The 17,826-nt window shown below is 57.6% G+C and overlaps 1 protein-coding gene across 4 annotated transcripts in view; it reads right to left on the minus strand.

Moving 5' to 3' along the window:
• jmjd1cb (jumonji domain containing 1Cb) overlaps nt 1-17,826 on the minus strand; it is a 104,094-nt gene that overhangs the window by 25,697 nt on the left and 60,571 nt on the right. For 3 of the 4 annotated variants that reach the window (XM_035403271.1, XM_035403270.1, XM_035403269.1), the window contains exon 3: nt 6,929-7,042. In XM_035403271.1, the coding sequence (XP_035259162.1) occupies nt 6,929-7,042 (114 nt within the window). Of the gene's footprint in view, nt 1-6,928; nt 7,043-14,094; nt 14,186-17,826 lie in introns of those variants that run through there. The other variant, XM_035403272.1, reaches the window with a different exon arrangement.

The raw sequence follows: 17,826 nt of genomic DNA on the forward strand, positions 1-17,826 counted from the left end.
ACACATACACACACACACACACACACACATACTGCCTCCAGTACGCACAAATACATACCCTCAAACATAAGCACACGCACACACACCCTAGTCACTCCACACACACACACAAACACATATACGGCCCCCTACATACACATACATACCCCGAACATAAGGTACACACACCCCACCCACTCCACACGCATACATACCCCGAACATAAGGTACACACACCCCACCCACTCCACACGCATACATACCCCCGAACATAAGGTACACTCACCCCAGCCACTCCACACGCATACATACCCCCGAACATAAGGTACACACACCCCACCCACTCCACACGCATACATACCCCCGAACATAAGGTACACTCACCCCAGCCACTCCACACCCGTATACCCCCCCCCCCACACACACACACACACACACGTCCTCGTGAAGGACAGAGCAGATGCACTTTTTCTCCCCCGCGCGACGGGCCATCATCCATCACTTTAACGGCGTGCGTGGCGGCGGATCCTCCGCGGCGGCGCAGCGTAAAACACTCCAGATACGGGCGCCGCCACTTTTCGGGAATTTAAAGCACTTCCAGATCCAACTCTGACCTAGATAAACAAGGGCCTCTCCTTGGCTTCCTCGGACGAGAGCGAGCGAGGGAGCGAGGGAGAGAGCGAGGCGATGGAGGGAGCGAGGCGAGGGAGGGAGGGAGAGAGCGAGGCGATGGAGGGAGCGAGGCGAGGGAGGGAGGGAGAGAGCGAGGCGAGGGAGGGAGAGAGGGAGCGAGGCGAGGGAGGGAGAGAGGGAGAGAGCGAGGCGAGGGAGGGAGAGAGCGAGGCGAGGGAGGGAGGGAGAGAGCGAGGCGATGGAGGGAGCGAGGCGAGGGAGGGAGGGAGAGAGCGAGGCGAGGGAGGGAGAGAGCGAGGCGATGGAGGGAGCGAGGCGAGGGAGGGAGGGAGAGAGCGAGGCGAGGGAGGGAGAGAGGGAGAGAGCGAGGCGAGGGAGGGAGAGAGCGAGGCGAGGGAGGGAGGGAGAGAGCGAGGCGAGGGAGGGAGAGAGCGAGGCGATGGAGGGAGCGAGGCGAGGGAGGGAGGGAGAGAGCGAGGCGAGGGAGGGAGAGAGGGAGAGAGCGAGGCGAGGGAGGGAGAGAGCGAGGCGAGGGAGGGAGGGAGAGAGCGAGGCGAGGGAGGGAGAGAGGGAGAGAGCGAGGCGAGGGAGGGAGAGAGCGAGGCGAGGGAGGGAGGGAGAGAGCGAGGCGATGGAGGGAGCGAGGCGAGGGAGGGAGGGAGAGAGCGAGGCGAGGGAGAGAGCGAGGCGATGGAGGGAGCGAGGCGAGGGAGGGAGAGGGCGGCGGAGGCGAGGTGAGGATCCCGTCGGCGGACCCTGGAAGTCCCCGCGCGCGAGTGTAAAAACCCGCCGCCATCTGTGCGCCGCGTTCTCGTTAGGGCGGGGGGGCCCTGATCAACCCAGGAGCCGGCCTGCGCGTTGCCACGGCGCCGCGCGTTCGTTCGCCCGCCCCACCAGGAGAGAGGAGCGGGAAAAAACAAAAAACCTCCCCTCCGCAATGTGCTCCTTCCACAGAAACCCTATTTAAGGAGTCCTGGTTTCCCAGGGCGCCGATGCGGTGCGACTGTAGCAGGGGGCGACGAGCTCGAGTCCTGAGAAACACAAGCCACTCGCGGTGACGACACAAACGAACCCCGGTGACCTTGGATCCTCAGCGCTCTCCGGGCCGCTCCGGGTCCTTCCGCTAATTTACCGTCGCGCGTGGCGGGCGGCGGCGGGGGAGGTTTCGTACGCAGATTCGTTCGCGGGCGTCCCCCTAAAAGATGGAGCCCTCCTCCTCCTCCTCCTCCTCCTCCTCCCGGTGATGATGACATCACGAGGCGGGCCCGCAGCGTGACCGGGGGGCTGTGAGCGGAATAACAACGGGCCGAAACAACAGCTGAAAACCTGTTTTTTCTCTTTTTTATCGCGCGGCGTCGGATGGGCGATCGATACGTTCCGGGCCTTTCTGGAACACCCGGGGGGGGTGGGGGGGGGGGGGGTCGGTGGGGGTGGGGGGGGGCACAAAGCCCCTGGCCGCGCGGCTCCGGCAGCAGTTACAGTACGTCAGTGAAATTAACAATGTGTTCATTAAGAATGAATGGGGGGTAGGCCGGGGCCTGGTCCTATTACAGAGCGGCCACACATGACTGACTGCTCTTATTAGCATTCCGCAGGCCCCCACACAAAGGGCTGGGGGGGGGGGGGGCTGGGAAGGGGGGCGTGATGAACGCAGCCGGGCTCTCAGCCTTCCAGAGGGCACAGCGGAGAGAGAGAGAAACCCCCACCCCAGAGGACATCTCACTGCACCGCATTAATGTCCCCCCACCCCCACACACACACACACACACACACGCGCGCGCATCATCCCTGTGATTCACAGCCCAGGACCCCAGCACACGCGTCAAGGTGAGGAGACTCGTCTCATCTCCGGCAGAGAGAGAGAGGGGGAGGGAGGGAGGGAGGGAGGGAGAGAGTGAGAGGGGGAGGCAGAGAGAGAGAGAGAGAGGCAGAGGGAGAGAGAGAGGCAGAGGGAGAGAGAGAGAGAGAGGGGGAGGGAGAGAGAGAGAGAGGCAGAGGGAGAGAGAGAGAGAGGCAGAGGGAGAGAGAGAGAGGCAGAGGGAGAGAGAGAGAGGCAGAGGCAGAGGGAGAGAGAGAGAGGCAGAGGGAGAGAGAGAGAGGCAGAGGGAGAGAGAGAGAGGCAGAGGGAGAGAGAGAGAGGCAGAGAGAGAGAGAGAGGCAGAGGGAGAGAGAGGCAGAGGGAGAGAGAGGCAGAGGGAGAGAGAGTGCGGCCGGGCTAGGCCTAGCCTTTTATTCCACCTCTGCAATCCTGCTCTCAGGCTGTGCCTTTTTTTCTTTCATCCTCCACCGTTATTTTTTTCCGATTGATGTTGCTGCGGTACTTCGAGTTCTTTTTAAAAAAATAAATAAATAAATGAAATTCAGTCTGCGCTGGGAACATCACGAAACCCAACTGCCGCGGTTTATACCGCCGTGTTCCGCAGCTTCTTGCCGTCGTGCGAATAACGAACGACATTACAAGCAGATAAAACAAGACATCGTATACAATGTGGCGTTCTCTCAGAAACAGGCACGAAGTCGAATCGCACACTACACATTTGAAATGCTAAATTTTCCCACAATCTCTGACACAGGTCTACAAGCAGCAGGGTCTATCGCACGCGGCTTTCTAAATGCATGTACACTAAATGCATGTGAAGCACAGGCTTTGCGCTGCGTTTTTCAAGCTGGCACACCTCTCACAAACAGCACAGCTTCCCTCCAGCGAGCTCGTTTTTATTTCTGTCAGAGGAAATTCAAACGCGTCCAAAAAGGTCAGAAAAACATTCGCTGCCGCAAATCCATAAATTAGCAGCAGAGCTGAGCGGCAGCGCTGCGAGCCGTTACCATGGCGCTGCTCGCCGGGGAGATCCGATTCAGCGCTTGCATCAGGGAGCCCGGTAAACAGCAACCCAAGACGGGAGTCTGGGTACTACTGCAGGTCATTCATTTCAGCGCGTCGGAGACTTTAGACTCACGCGGCACACGGCAAACACGACCGTCTGTGCGTGCGGCTGTTAAAGACCATTTCTAAATTTTCCTGATTAACGCAATTCTGGTGGTGTTCAGTGCATCACAAAAACACTTATTCAGAATGGAGAGTGCAGTATGCAGACGGCCGGAGCGTTTTGCCAGAATTCCGATTGCGGGATCGAGAACGTTGTATTTCAGATGGCGAAAGCGCTGTAGCTGAGCGCCGCTTTGAAGGCTGGGTAATGTAGTGCTCAGGGGCTGCGTAAGCTGCACAGGACCCTGTTGTAGCCGGGGGGAATGGAACACAGAGACAATGGGACCATTGTAAAGGAGCATGGCTCGCAGCCGAGGCCGTGTAACATGCAGGAAGCGTGAGCTTTATGGGAGCGCAGCGTTATGTAAAACACGCCAGCGTAATACACGCCGCACGCTAGTCTGTAATGTGGCACATAGGCAGCGAGCGTGCTGGAAAGGAATGGAGGCTGCTGGTGTCGTGTAATGTATCTGGTGTGTTTAGGAACGGAGCCTGTAAAGCGATACATACAGTATGGCCACTGTGTTGTACAGGAACACACTGTACAGGCACCATGTGTGTGTGCTGTTCAGGAATATGGTCTGCAGTCACGGTAATATGATACAGGCACAATGTGTGTGTGTGTGTGTGTACGTGTGTGTGTGTGTGTGTGTGTGTGTGCGTGTGTGTGCGCGTGTGTGTGTGAGAGAGAGTGTGCGAGTGTGTGCGTTGTGCAGGAACACGGCCTGTTGCTGGGGTAATGCAGTGCAGGCACGGAGTGTGTGTTGTGCAGGAATATGGCTTGTTGCCAAGGTAATGCAATACAGGCGCTGAGTGTGTTGTTGCCGGGGTAATGTAACATAGGCCTTCGAGTGCGTGGTTGGTCAGCGCCTGGTCAGAGACGGGAGAGGGAGGCGGGGGAGGCGGCGGGGCGGGGGGGTGAGGGGGGAAGGGGAGGAGGGAGGGAGGGAGGGAGGGAGGGAGAGAGAGAGAGAGCTAGCTTTGTTTGTGTGGCCTGCAGTGAACAGACTGGTAAAGAGCTGTGGTTCACTGGCCGGTTTGTGCAGGACGGGACAGCACAGGGCAGGGCGGGGCGGGGCAGGGCTGGTTTCACAGACAGCAGCTGCACCCCCCCCCCCACCCCTCCCCCCGCCCCCTCCATGCCGCCACACAGGCCAGAGTCTCCTCTACATAAATACAGATTATCTGCAGTAAATTGGTAAGGCAGGCAGAAACCAAACAGGCGCGCTCACCCGTGTGTCCATTAAGAGGGACTTGGCAAATGAGCGTCGTTAAGAGGGACACGCGTGCAGCGAAAACAGGGCAGGGCCAAGCCCATCCTTCTCCATGCAAACAGAGGGGGCCCTTCCCACAACAAGCCCCTGGAGCAGGGGCCGCGGCAGCGCTAAGCTGTTAGCCAGGTTCAGCAGGAGAGAGAGGGGGGTCCATTAAAGAATGAAATGGCAAAGTTCACCGTCAGAGGTACTAGTGAAATATTCCGGCAGGGTTAACGCGCTCTTCTACGCGTCCGGTTACCGTTTGCGGTTGAAGCCGCGCAACCGAGCGCTCGAGGTTCACCTTCCGTTCCCGAGATGTTCTCAACCGCCCTCTGCGCCGCGGAGCTGTGAGTCACGCGAGGGCACCCGTCCTCACCACAGCCCCCCCCCCCCAAACCACACCGCACTGCCATCAGCTCGCGCCGGCCCGCTTCCTCCACAACAACTCCATTGTGCCGTTTATGGCAAGCAGATTGCGATAGCTCTGTAGCTCCGCCCCCTCCGGATCCCTACGCGCGCTATGACAACACGGCAATTAAAATCACGACCTTTTCCTCGCCCAGATACGGCTGCGAACGCAACAGCCGCAATCCCCCTTATCTTTGTGGACTTAACGAAGGTAATACGTTTATGTAAATCCTGCACAGCCCAATGACTGGTCTTAAACGAGGGAGGGAAAAAAAGAACTTTAGCGGGCTAGCCGCAGAGTCGTCGGTGCAAAACGCGGCCGTTCTCTCACCCCGGCGTCACGCGCTCCGGGACACGGGTAGCCGAGGACTGCCTGCTCAGACTCGATCATTTATTTCAGCGATCCGATTTCCGTCCTCTTCCCACAAATCGTCTTTGTGCCTCTCTCTCTCTCTCTCTCTGTCTCGGCAAAGGCCTTTCACAATAGAGAGAGAGAGAGAGAGAGCGGGCACAAACTGATCTCTGGCACATTAAAGATAGATTAGTCAATATTAAATGTGATCATCCGTGAAAGTAATTACTCTGAGTGCACATCGGCCAAACAGAAACAGAGACGGAGAAAAGGCGCTTCGGTAACAGTTGCGCTCGGTGGAAAGGAGCGGACGAACGCTTCCGTCCTCTCTGTTCCGCGGCGTGCCGGCGGCTAGGCGATGTGCGCGCAGGGCTCTCAATCTCGCCGACGCCGGGGCGTTACCCCAGCGCCGCAGAAATGAGGAGGAGACCATTTTAATTCGGCGGCAGATGGCTTTTCATCAGGCGCTGAGCAACACGGAAACGCGCGCAAGACGCCGGGGTCAAGCGCTTGATGAAAATAAATCCACCGGCGAGCGGGCGGGCGAGGGAGGGAGGGAGGGAGGCGAAGCCGCGTGGAGGTCCCCGCCGCTGGCCGTCGAAAACCCCCCCCCCCCGTCGCCCCCCGAGGCTCTCCTTCCTGACGACACCCACGCGCGTCCTCCTGCGGCTAGCTCTGAAGAGCAGCGTGCTAGCGAGCCGTTTTCTTTAACACTGCATTTCAGAAGGCGCTGCGCTAGGTCTGGGCCACCACGCTAACGCGCGCATACGTTTAGTGTTTCTGGTGCTTAATAACAGCCCCTTTTTAGGCCGGAGCAGTGGTCCCTCTGGCCTTTCACACGCACAAGCCCGGCCGCTCCTGTCCGCGCGGGACTCGGTCACTGAGCCAGGAGGGCGGAGCACAATCACTGAACCGGTCATCTGAAAGGGACGCTAGCTCAGGTGAAAGGGACGGTATCTACATCTGTGCAAGCCGGGCGATACAAGCTTTCCGATTCACGCGGCGGCCATTTTACATCAGGGGAAAAAGGCCGGTGAACCTCCCCTGCCCCCCGCCCCCCGCCCCCCGCCCCCGCCCCCCTCCCGCCCGCGATGCTGAAACAGGACCTGTGTTTGCTGTCCGTCGCGGAGGGAACGGCGATTTCGAGCCGCGCCGTCATCAGACTCTAAAATAAAGCGAGGCTTCTGCGGCCTGGCTCTCGGGTTTCCAGGCCCGTGAACGAGCCCAGCGAGGGATTACATCACCCCTACCGCCCCCCCCCCCCACGTCCCCCCCCCCACCCCCCCACCATCAGCGGGAGCCGATCTGACGCACCTGGTAGGGCTGATACGCGCCGTCATCGGTCAGGAAATCCAGCTGCCTGTCGGAGAAGAACTCCACCGCCGCGATGGAGCCCAGCACCGCCTTCCCCACCAGAGGCTTGAACGACTGCGGAGAAAAGCGAAAGAACGTCACGTTAGGAATAACAAGGAAACCATTAAGAGGAGAGGGAGCCCACGCTTCAAAGGCAGCCGCTCTGGCTTTGAAGTGCCTTCCTTTCCCTTTCTCCCCCGCGGACGCGCCCCCTCTGATGTCACCATCTATCGCTACGCTACGCTACGCTTGGCCTCGCGGCGCGACTCCGAGCCGAGCCGGTCTCGCCGCGGAAGCGTGAGCTCGGAGCCGAGGAGGACGCCGCCCCGGTGCGAGCTCGGGCGGGCAGCAGGGGGGAGGGGGGGGCAGGCGGGCGGCGTCTCTCCGATTTAACCCTCCTCCCCGGCAGGCTGTGGTCCTTTGAACCGCCGAGCGCCCAACCGCCCGCTCTCCAGGAACAGCAATTAGAGCGGAGCTTTGAGAAGGACGCATCGAGCGAGGGGCGGGGGGCGGGGCGGGGGCGAGGGCTCGCTACAAAGCCGTCTGAATCAGCTTCGCGAGGAGCGCCGCCGCGCTCTGACAGGCCGAGGCGCTCCTGCGGGGCGGGGAGGGGTGGGGAGGGGGGGGAGCGAGCTGCGCGGTTTTAGCGGGTTGAGTGGGCCAGGGAACAGACCGTCCCCGTCACGAGGCCAGGGCGCACGTGGCCCACTTCCTGGCGCATCGTCCGAATAAGAGGGGGGAGGGGAGGGAGGGGGCTGGACGTCTGAACGGTACAAACACGACGCTCGGGAGGGAGCACGAGTCTGTGCTGACATTTTCTAGGCCTGGATGACATGGACAAAACACCGCATTATGATACTGTTCCTGTTTTGACAGCAAGGCAGTACTTTGTTTTCCCAATACAAATTACACAAGGAATAACTAGAAAAATAAGGACCAATCAAAATGCAGTAAAATCTATTTCACTATTTTTATTTGGAACACGAACACTGTGTGAAATACTGAATAACATTAAATTGAATAACAAAAATAAAAAATCCTAATGTGCAACTTATTGGGTGTTGAAACACCGACTCAGCAACAAAGACTAGCAGCTTCTACAGTATGCGAACACATCATAAGACCACAGAAACGTAAGAAAGATCATTATCACGCTGTAAAAAAAACATCTGATAGCAGTCGATATGGTTTATTATCGCTACTTCCAGGTATTGCTCAGTGCCTTAAAAGCGCAGTCTGATGCAACAGAGGCCGGGAGGTTTCCCCCGCTGGTGTCGCTTGGCTTGGACTCCGACATGCTTCCAGAAACGTCTCTGCCATCTTGTTTGCGGCATCCTGTTTTTCACCACAATTCGCCTCGGGTTTAAGTCGCGAATCCTTCATCGCGCTGCTGCAGCAGCGTGCAGTTTGCAATGTTCACAGAATGAGAAACAGTAAAACAGCACCGGCGACCGTACGGCAGAAACCGCACACTGTAGTGTGAACTCACACCGGCGCACGGAAGAACACTGTACACTGTGGCGTGCTCAGTGTGCGAACGTTCGTAATCTCCAGAGAAAGAAAGCGCCTCTCTTCCTCTGGGATTAACTCTGTCCACTGCTGGAAGAGAGAGAGGAAAAAGAGAAAGAGAGGGAATAGAGAAAGAGAGAGAGAGAGGCATCTGCACAGATATTAGCCTGGATCCTCAGCACCATTTTCTATTTATATAAATACTAGGCCAGCTCGAGTTGTCCATGTCTGGCTTGCTCGAGGCGGCTTATGTAATGCGGCAGGAACATTTGAGAAGTGAAACTCCACTGCGGAGGCTATCAGGAAGCTCATTTCGGTCGGCAAACACGGTGTACGGTGCTCAGGAACCATGGCCTTCGCGTTCAGGGGTCTGTGAAATCGAGTGTGACAGATTCAAATCTCGGCCGTGCACGCGCAACCTCCGACAGCCCAGACCGTCGCAGCGCTGCAGTCGCTACACAACGCTACTCACTGCAGGCTATTAAATAAATATGAACAGAGATTAGCTACACGGGCTATTTCCATATTATATCATCAGAAGCCAGGCCTCGGTCTACCAGGTGATACCGCTGACCCACTTTGAAACCCTTTCAAAACACCACAATGCTTACTGAATTAATGAACACCAGCATTCACAGTCCAATCCCTCATAGTAATGACGCGGTGAAATTTTAATACATGGACATTAATAAATGAAAATTTTCTTAACATTACCATGGCTGGCTGGAAAAACTGGAAATAAAACATTCAGGGCAAAGTCATGTATACTGGAAACTACGGCAACTGAAGGGGGTCAAATTACCAGGCAATCAAAATAGCAGGTCCGTGCACAGATATCTCGTTTTATATTACCCACAATGCACGTATAATTAGACCCGCAAATTCTTTTTTTCCGCGCCTGTCGGAGATCTCCGTCGACGGAGACGCGTCGACAGCTCCGGGCCGGAGCGCGGCAGCCTCCGCAGCTGCTTTCAGACGCTGCTGTAACACTACCCCTTTCTAGGCCAGATAAATATAGCAGCGCCAGATCAGATCTGCCTCTTTAAAAGAAAGCAGGTGTTTCCCAGCGGTAATGAAAACATTTACGCACGACGTAAACAAGCCAGAATACGGGCTCGGGAGGGGGCGCTTCCAACAAACAGGAAACGCGCGCGACCCTTTATCGCGGTTTACGCGACGCCTCTGAAAACCAGCTTCTGACGCCGCGGCTCGGCGCGGGTTTGAGCTGTCGCAGCGGCCGTAGCCCACGAGCGCCGATGCGCAGCCGCCGGTAAATCCGGAGAGATCCCAGCACCGCAATGGCGGACTGGCGACTGGCTTCCCGTTTCCAGCTTCAGCTCGCAGTGCGTTTAATAAAAGGCCCTTTATTCGTTTTAATATTGCGCTACTGGCACCGAGAGGAAAAGAGGTGCCCGGCGACACCCCCCCCCTCAGCCCCCCCTCCTCTACGCACACACCTTTCCGCGCCGCCACAATTGGGTCACATCTGCCACCCGCCCCGGCGGGGGGAAGGGATCCGGTCCCCGGCGCTGGCAGGCAGACAGTGCGCTGATTGTCGTACCTTCAGAAAGCGCGAGCCGTCCGCAGGGCGGGCGTCACACCAGAGGCACACAAATTACCCCCCCCCCCCACCCCCCCCACCCTCTGGTTTGTCCCCGATCGGCCGGACGAACGAAAAAAAGGGGGTTTTCTGGGGGGAGAAACGTTACCCGGGCCTCGCTAGACAAAGGCGCTGGGAAACGCTGTCCTTCCCTGGCAGTGCGGGCCGGCCCGTAACTGCAGTAAATATTTTATAAGGGGAGTGCAGCGGAATGCGCCGCAGCGCCGCTGGAGCTCATGCATAGCTAAGTGATCTGGAGGCCGGGGAGCTCCATCATTCTCTCAAATGTTTCAGCAGCCTGAGGGGAAATAGGAGGCAGCTATCTGATGAAGGTCACAGTGGAACACGGCTCTGGTTACTCACACACACTCTCTCTCGCACACACACTCACACTCACTCTCCCCCACACAGAGGACACACACTCACACTCTCGCACACACTCACACTCACACTCTCCCCCACACACACTCACACTCACTCTCTCCCACACAGAGGACACACACTCACACTCTCCCCCACACACACTCACACTCTCCCCCACACACAGGACACACACTCACACTCTCCCCCACACACAGGACACACAATCACACTCTCACACACACTCACACACACTCACACTCACACTCTCCCCCACACACAGGACACACACTCACACTCTCCCCCACACAGGACACACACTCACACTCTCCCCCACACACAGGACACACAATCACACTCACACTCTCCCCCACACACAGGACACACACTCACACTCTCACACACACTCACACTCTCCCCCACACACAGGACACACACTCACACTCTCACATACACTCACACTCTCCCCCACACACAGGACACACACTCACACTCACACTCTCCCCCACACACAGGACACACACTCACACTCTCACACACACTCACACTCTCCCCCACACACACTCACACTCTCCCCCACACACAGGACACACACTCACACTCTCACACACACTCACACTCTCCCCCACACACAGGACACACACTCACACTCTCACACACACTCACACTCTCCCCCACACACAGGACACACACTCACACTCTCCCCCACACACAGGACACACACTCACACTCTCCCCCACACTCACTCTCTCCCCCACACACAGGACACACACTCACACTCTCACACACACTCACACTCTCCCCCACACACAGGACACACACTCACACTCTCCCCCACACACAGGACACACACTCACACACACTCACACTCTCCCCCACACAGGACACACACTCACACACTCACACACACTCACACTCTCCCACACACAGGACACACACTCACACTCTCCCCCACACAGAGGACACACACTCACACTCTCCCCCACACACAGATGACAGTCACACACATTGATACACCTCACACACAGAAACACACACAATCACACCCACACACCCATAACATACACTCACAAGCACTGACACACATACCAGCTCACACACACACTCACACGCATAACATACACTCACACACATACACACGTCGCATACACAGACACAGACACACACACACTCTCACTCTCACACACACGGGCGGGCAGGCAGGCATGCGCACTCTCCAGGAACAGGCAGTACGAGAGTCGAGTTCATTAGGGGAGCGAGGAGAAAGAACAGTGCTCCTCCAAGGGCCAGTAAATCTGAGGCTCGCCGCCTTGCCTGGAGGTTATTAATATCCGGGCACAGTGCTCAGTGTAGCCAAAGTGCCCGCGCTGCGCCTCGCGCCTCCGCCCCAAACAAGCAGGCCCTGTTCCTCTGAATCTCCTCTCCATTACGCTAAACGGCCGTTAGGGCTGGAGCACTCCGCCGCGTAACTGCGTCTGCACCCAGCGTTTTACCAGCCTATTCGCCGCCATTACTCAAGCGCCCGCCTTTCAGCCGCCGAGCGGAACGCCCCCCCCCCCCCCCCCCCCCCCCCCCCCCCGCCTGCAGGAGGCTGAAAATTAAGCCCCTTTTATATTCTTCAGCCTGAATCCAGTGTGAATTACTTGCGCTGGCTGAGTGCAGTTTTGGGCCTTTATTGGACACAAGAGACTGACCTTTAACACGCAATCTCATTTCCTTCCTTTCTGACCCCCTCCTCCTCCCCCCTCCCCCCACTGGCACTGATTCCTTTTACAGCACAAAATGTCCTACTGTGCTCCGCAGCCACTGTTCCATCAGGGGTTAGATAACAGGGGGACGGGGGGAGCCTGCTGCTGCTGCCGTCCAATAAAAACCTCGCGTACGCGGGACGGGTTTTACAGTCCGCGGAAGCGACTGTCGAAAGAGGTGTGGGACGCGGCGGGCAGCCCTACCCGCTCGGCGTGCCGGGGGGACGCCGGGGCGAGCCCCCTTTTACCGGGCGAGCCAGACGGCAGGCGGCTGACCCGGGGGGGCTGGAGGTAGCCCGCGGCGGGGCTACGGGGTCCAGACCCGCTCGTCCCAAACGCGCGGCACAAAGCTCCCAGTGTGAGAGGGCGCGGGGTGGGCGGGGGTCCATTCCTACCCCCTGAGAGAGAAAGCAGAGCCCCTGCGGGACCCCCCTGCCCCCTCCAGCCCGGGGCCCGGGGCCCGCAGTCTTCCCGCCGTCAGGAGCGGCTCTGCTGGAACCGCTGGATGAACTAATGTGACCGCGCTGCGTGCGTGTGTAACAGAGGGAGGGAAGGGCTGTGGCTCGGAGCTCTTTATGACCAGAACGGCGGCGTGTTCAAAGTGCACTTCCAGTGCCCGGGTAATTAGGAACAGCCCTGCTTCTGTGTGCCGCCGCTAACTAAGTGGGTCATAGTGCAGCCCGGCCTGGCTGCCTCCATTTTACACTGCAGAGAGGAGAGAGGGACACACACAGACACATACACATACATGCACACACACACACACGTACACACACACAAACACACACACACACATACATACATGTACACACACACACACACACACACACACACACACACACACAAACACACACACAGACACATACACATACATGCACACACTGCATACACATACACACGTATGCACGCATACACACACACACACACACACACACACACACACACACATACATGTACACACACACGTCAGCACAGACACAGACACAGACACAGACACACAGACACACAGACACACACCCACGTCTCTCCACGGCTCATCAAGATTACAGACAGCCTGCAGTGGCAGAGTCCAGACTGCTTGGCTAAAGAGGATCTGGGAGAGGAGCGCTTGGAGACTCTAATCAGCTTAACTGGCCCTGTCAGAACACTGGGGTTCGAGTGGGCCGCCCCCTCATAGCGCACGCCGACAAGACCCTAACCTCGCCTGAGCGAGGAACTGCCTGCCCACGACAGCGCAGAACGACATCCACCTGGGGATTTCCTAAAACAACAGCTCACAGGCACGCTTTCAGAAAACACAGCTATACAATCGGCTTCCCACCCATAACACCAGAACCATTTTTCTTTTTTCCCCCAGAGATTAAAGGTTATTTATTTCCGGTATTATTCTCATCTCTTACGGGCGCGTGGAGCTGGCCCGGGGACAGAGATCACATGTTCCCTGACCGGGGCGTTACGCAATCCGGAGAGGACACGGAGCAGAAGGCCACAGATAAGGACAGCGAGCGCTGGACCTGCAGCGGTATCTGGAGCGGAGCGCGCGCAGAGACCCGACGCGGCGCGTTCAAGGCTTCAGACGAACGGGCGGGTCAGAGAAACGCAGCGACAGCGCGAGACGCAGAGACCGGCGGATAGGAGCCTTTCCCACGGCCGACTTTCACCACATCAAACCGCTCCCAGACAAAGCAGAGCCTGTCCAAATGACGCACCCCTCCGCGATAAATTATTCACTGCGTAACTCCAACGCACTCCCCGGCCTCGCGGGCTCGATCCCAGCTGGACCGAGCCCGGACGCCGCGCGTTAAAGTGCGAATGAGAAAAAGCAGGGAAAGAACAGAATGTAAAACATTATAGGAAACAACCGGGGAGAAAAAAAAAAAGAAACTCCAAGAAGAAGCAGCCTTGTTTACCTCAGCAGCGCTGGGTTAGTCAGAGTCGGCGGGGAGAGAGGAGCTCGGGGGAGGCGGTTTCGCGAGCCTGAGCAGGTGACTTCACCGGCGGGCTTCCATTCCGTCTGGGGCGTCTTCCTGGCGACGGTCAGATCGAGGGGCGGGCGAGGCCGGGCAAACGGCCCCACGCTGCCGCTGGCCGCGCGTCGGACATTTTGAGCCGCCGACAGAAAGGAGAGCTGACGCAGGGGGAAACGGAGAGGGGAGAGGCTGCTGCTCTTCTCTCTCTCTCTCTCTCGCGCTCTCTCACTCGCTCGCTCTCGCTCTCTCTCTCTCTTACCCTCTCTCTCTCTCGCTCGCTCGCTCGCTCTCTAGCTCTCTCTTGCTCTCACCCTCTCTCTCTCTCTCTGTTTTTAGCCGTCTCTTTCTCTCAGCGCAGTCGCAGGTTGTTATTCGCTCTTTGTCGTTGTCGTCGGCGACGGCGGAGGAGCGATCGGGCGTCCGCAGAGCAGCGCAGAGCCTCGGCCGGCCGGCCCGGATCTGGGTCACGCTGGTCCCTCCCGCGGCCGGTTACACAAGCGCTCGCCTGTTCCAAAACCCCAGCGCCGCAGCCACCGGGCAGCCCGTCAAAAACCCCCCGAAGAGAGCCCCTTTCTCCTCTTCTCCTCCGTCCCCCTCTCTCCCCCGAACACAGTTTTTTTTTTTCCTCCTCTCTCTAGCCCCCCTCCCTGCCGCTGCTGTGGCCGCTTCTCTCCCGCTCCCTCGCTCTTGCTCTCTCTCTCTCTGTCCTCCTTTTTTTCCCGAGGTTGTTTTTTTTTTGAAGGCTGGCTGCAGTCGTGTGAGCCCCAGCAGACAGCCGAACCGGAGTGGCGAGCGGCGAGCTGGAGGCGTGCTCAGCCCAGGAAAAGGGCGGGGCTGTTTAAGTGTAACTAATCCCCCCGCCCCCCTCCCCCCTCCCCCCCATCACAGGTGGCAGCGCGCTCACTTCCAGCATGAGTCACGCTGCTGATTAGTCATTTGGCAGAGCCAGAAAACAGGCTGGGTTATAAATTCAGCAGGGAGACAAAGAGGAGGCCGGTGGCAGGGTTTTGGGGGGGGGCTGTCGGACCCCGTCACTGCGTGTTTAATGGGGGGCCGTTAGCTTTAGGTCGCGCTGAAACCCGAGCCCTGCAGTGGCTGATAAAGGTGAGGGGAAGGCGGGACGCGGGTGTTGGGGGGGTGGGGGTGAATCTGTGCTGTGTCGGGGCAGGTCCCGTGCTGCTGCTACGCGGTTGGGCGGCTGGCTGCTCACACTGTGGGAACAGCGCTCTCAGGGCTGGGATTCCCCGGGCCCACTCTGTCAGACCCCAGAGCCCGGTTAGGCCTGTGTAGGGTTTCTACAGCCCTGAGCAGGGGAGTGAAATTACAGTCTGCCTCTGCCCAAACACCAACCAACACCAGCCCCACACCTACCACATACAAACTGAGCACACACACATTACATTTACACACAGACACACATACATACACACACATACACACACCCGCACCACCCCTACCACATACAAACATGAGCACACATACACACAAACACACAGATATACACATATACACACAACCACGCCACATACAAATACATGCACACATACACACAAACACACATGCACACACATACCCACACCACCCCTATCACATACAAACATGTGCACAGATACACGCAGACACACACACACCCACACACACACACACTAAGAGAGACAGAGTGAGAGCTACTGCAGATTATCCGGTGGCAGCGGGAGCAGGTAGCGGCAGGAAGCTCTTGTGGAGGAGCGCAGACGGGGTAATGAAGGGCTGCAGGAGCCCGGGCACGCTACGCTACGCTACGCTACGCTGCGCAGCGCTCCACCCGGGCCGTCACGCGCAGGAGCCGCCACAGCTACGCCATGATCAAAGCGCTTTCCCACACGCGCGAGTACGGAGAGATATCACCCCCACCCCCCCCACCCTCCACCGCACCCCCAGCACATCACATCACACACATTTCATCTCCGATACCAGTCTTCAGCAAAAATAAAAAATCCTTTTTTTTTTTTCTTTTTGCCGGGTCTCATTTCGTTATGGAAATGGAACATCTTTGTCTCGGAGATCAAAGACGGCTGAAAATGCCTCAACTTCTCTGGAGGAAATGCAGGGTATTTTTTGGGGGGTTTTTTTTGTTTTGGGCTGAGCGGCGCGTCTGCGGAGGAGATAACTCTGCGAGCCGCGCGCCGGTGGCCGGGGTCACCGCTGCACAGCCCGGGGCCTGAACGCTAAATCTCCCGCCTGTCACTTACGCAAATCTCAACATTCCAGTTCCCCCGCCTCCCAGCTCTCCGCGCAAGGTTATTACACGGGCAGAAACCAAAACAAGACCGAGGGGGGTGGGGAGAGAGGGAGAGGGAGGGAGGGAGGGAGGGAGGGGGAGAGACAGAGAGAGAGAGAGACAGACCAACCACAACAAAAAAAAAGCGACATCACAGGTGCAACAAGACAAGCTTGTTGGACTGAGCGAGTTTTGCCAAAGCATTTTAAGAATGGCATTTTCATTTCTTCTCTCTTCGAGTTGTCAACAAGGCGACGCCGTTTTTCTTGTCACTTCTCCTGACGGAAGCTTGCTGCCGTACGAGGAGCGTGTTCCATTTACGCGGGGCTGAGGAATAAAATGCAGAACAGCAGCTGCCATCGCCAAAAAAAATAATAAAAAAGGTTTGGCCTCTCTTTCCTCTCCTTCTAACGGCCTGGTTTGTAAAGCCGGGCTGCAGTGAGATATTTTCGGCCTCTCCCGCCCCCTGTGTGAGACGTGCCTTACAGCAGCGGAACACAGCAGAGCACGGCGGGAGGTCACCGTAGTACAGTCCCAGAGAAAGACTGACTTCAGCGCTGCGCGGCTGCAGCTGTCACGGGACGCAACTCAGCCGAACTCAGTCTGAGATCGCTTATAATCGATAGCGCAGCGTAATCTCTAACCCCGGCGAGAGGGCCGGCTTCCGTAGATTACGCTCAGCTGACGGGGGGGCCGGGGGGCCCGGGGAAGATCCCCCCCCCCCCTTTTACCGCAGGCCTCCAATCCCTTTAATCTGTCTGGCAGCTGCTTACTAGACCTACACGGCCAACCTGTCCTGAGATGTCACCGTGGAAACCGCTCCCTCCCCCGGTCACCGCGGTGTTAGCCGAAGCTAACCCTTGCCCTTCTGTTCAGACCGGCACTCGGTTTCTCTTTAAATAAATGACCCCCATCTTGCTCAAAGACAAGAACAGGAAATGAAAAGAGAATGAAGACAGAATTTACAAAACTTATGGCAGTCAAAACATTATTTATGTAGCATAGTTTAGAACAAGTAGCTTTATCTGCTTCCCTGTTTCATTAGAGAACTGTAGCGTTCGGGGCTAGCCTAGCGACCCTGGTGCTACTCAGACCCTGCCCCAGACCAGCCTGTGGTCCAGGCCTATATCCTCAGCTGCCCATCAAGGAATTCCCTCTAAGAGTCCTGCTGTAATTCCCCGGCCTCCATCTGCCACTCCAGCTCAGATTAAAGGCCTCAGAAGCACATCACACTGCCTGAGACTGATAACACTGCAGCCCCACACACAGGCTGCTGAGCCCCTCACACACAGGCTGCTGAGCCCCTCACACACAGGCTGCTGAGCTCCTCACACACAGGCTGCTCAGCCCCTCACACACAGGCTGCTGAGCCCCCCCACACAGGCTGCTCAGCCCCTCACACAGGCTGCTCA

This window comes from Anguilla anguilla, chromosome 2 (genome assembly GCF_013347855.1).
Source record: "Anguilla anguilla isolate fAngAng1 chromosome 2, fAngAng1.pri, whole genome shotgun sequence".
In the NCBI taxonomy this organism is placed as follows: Eukaryota; Metazoa; Chordata; class Actinopteri; order Anguilliformes; family Anguillidae; genus Anguilla; species Anguilla anguilla.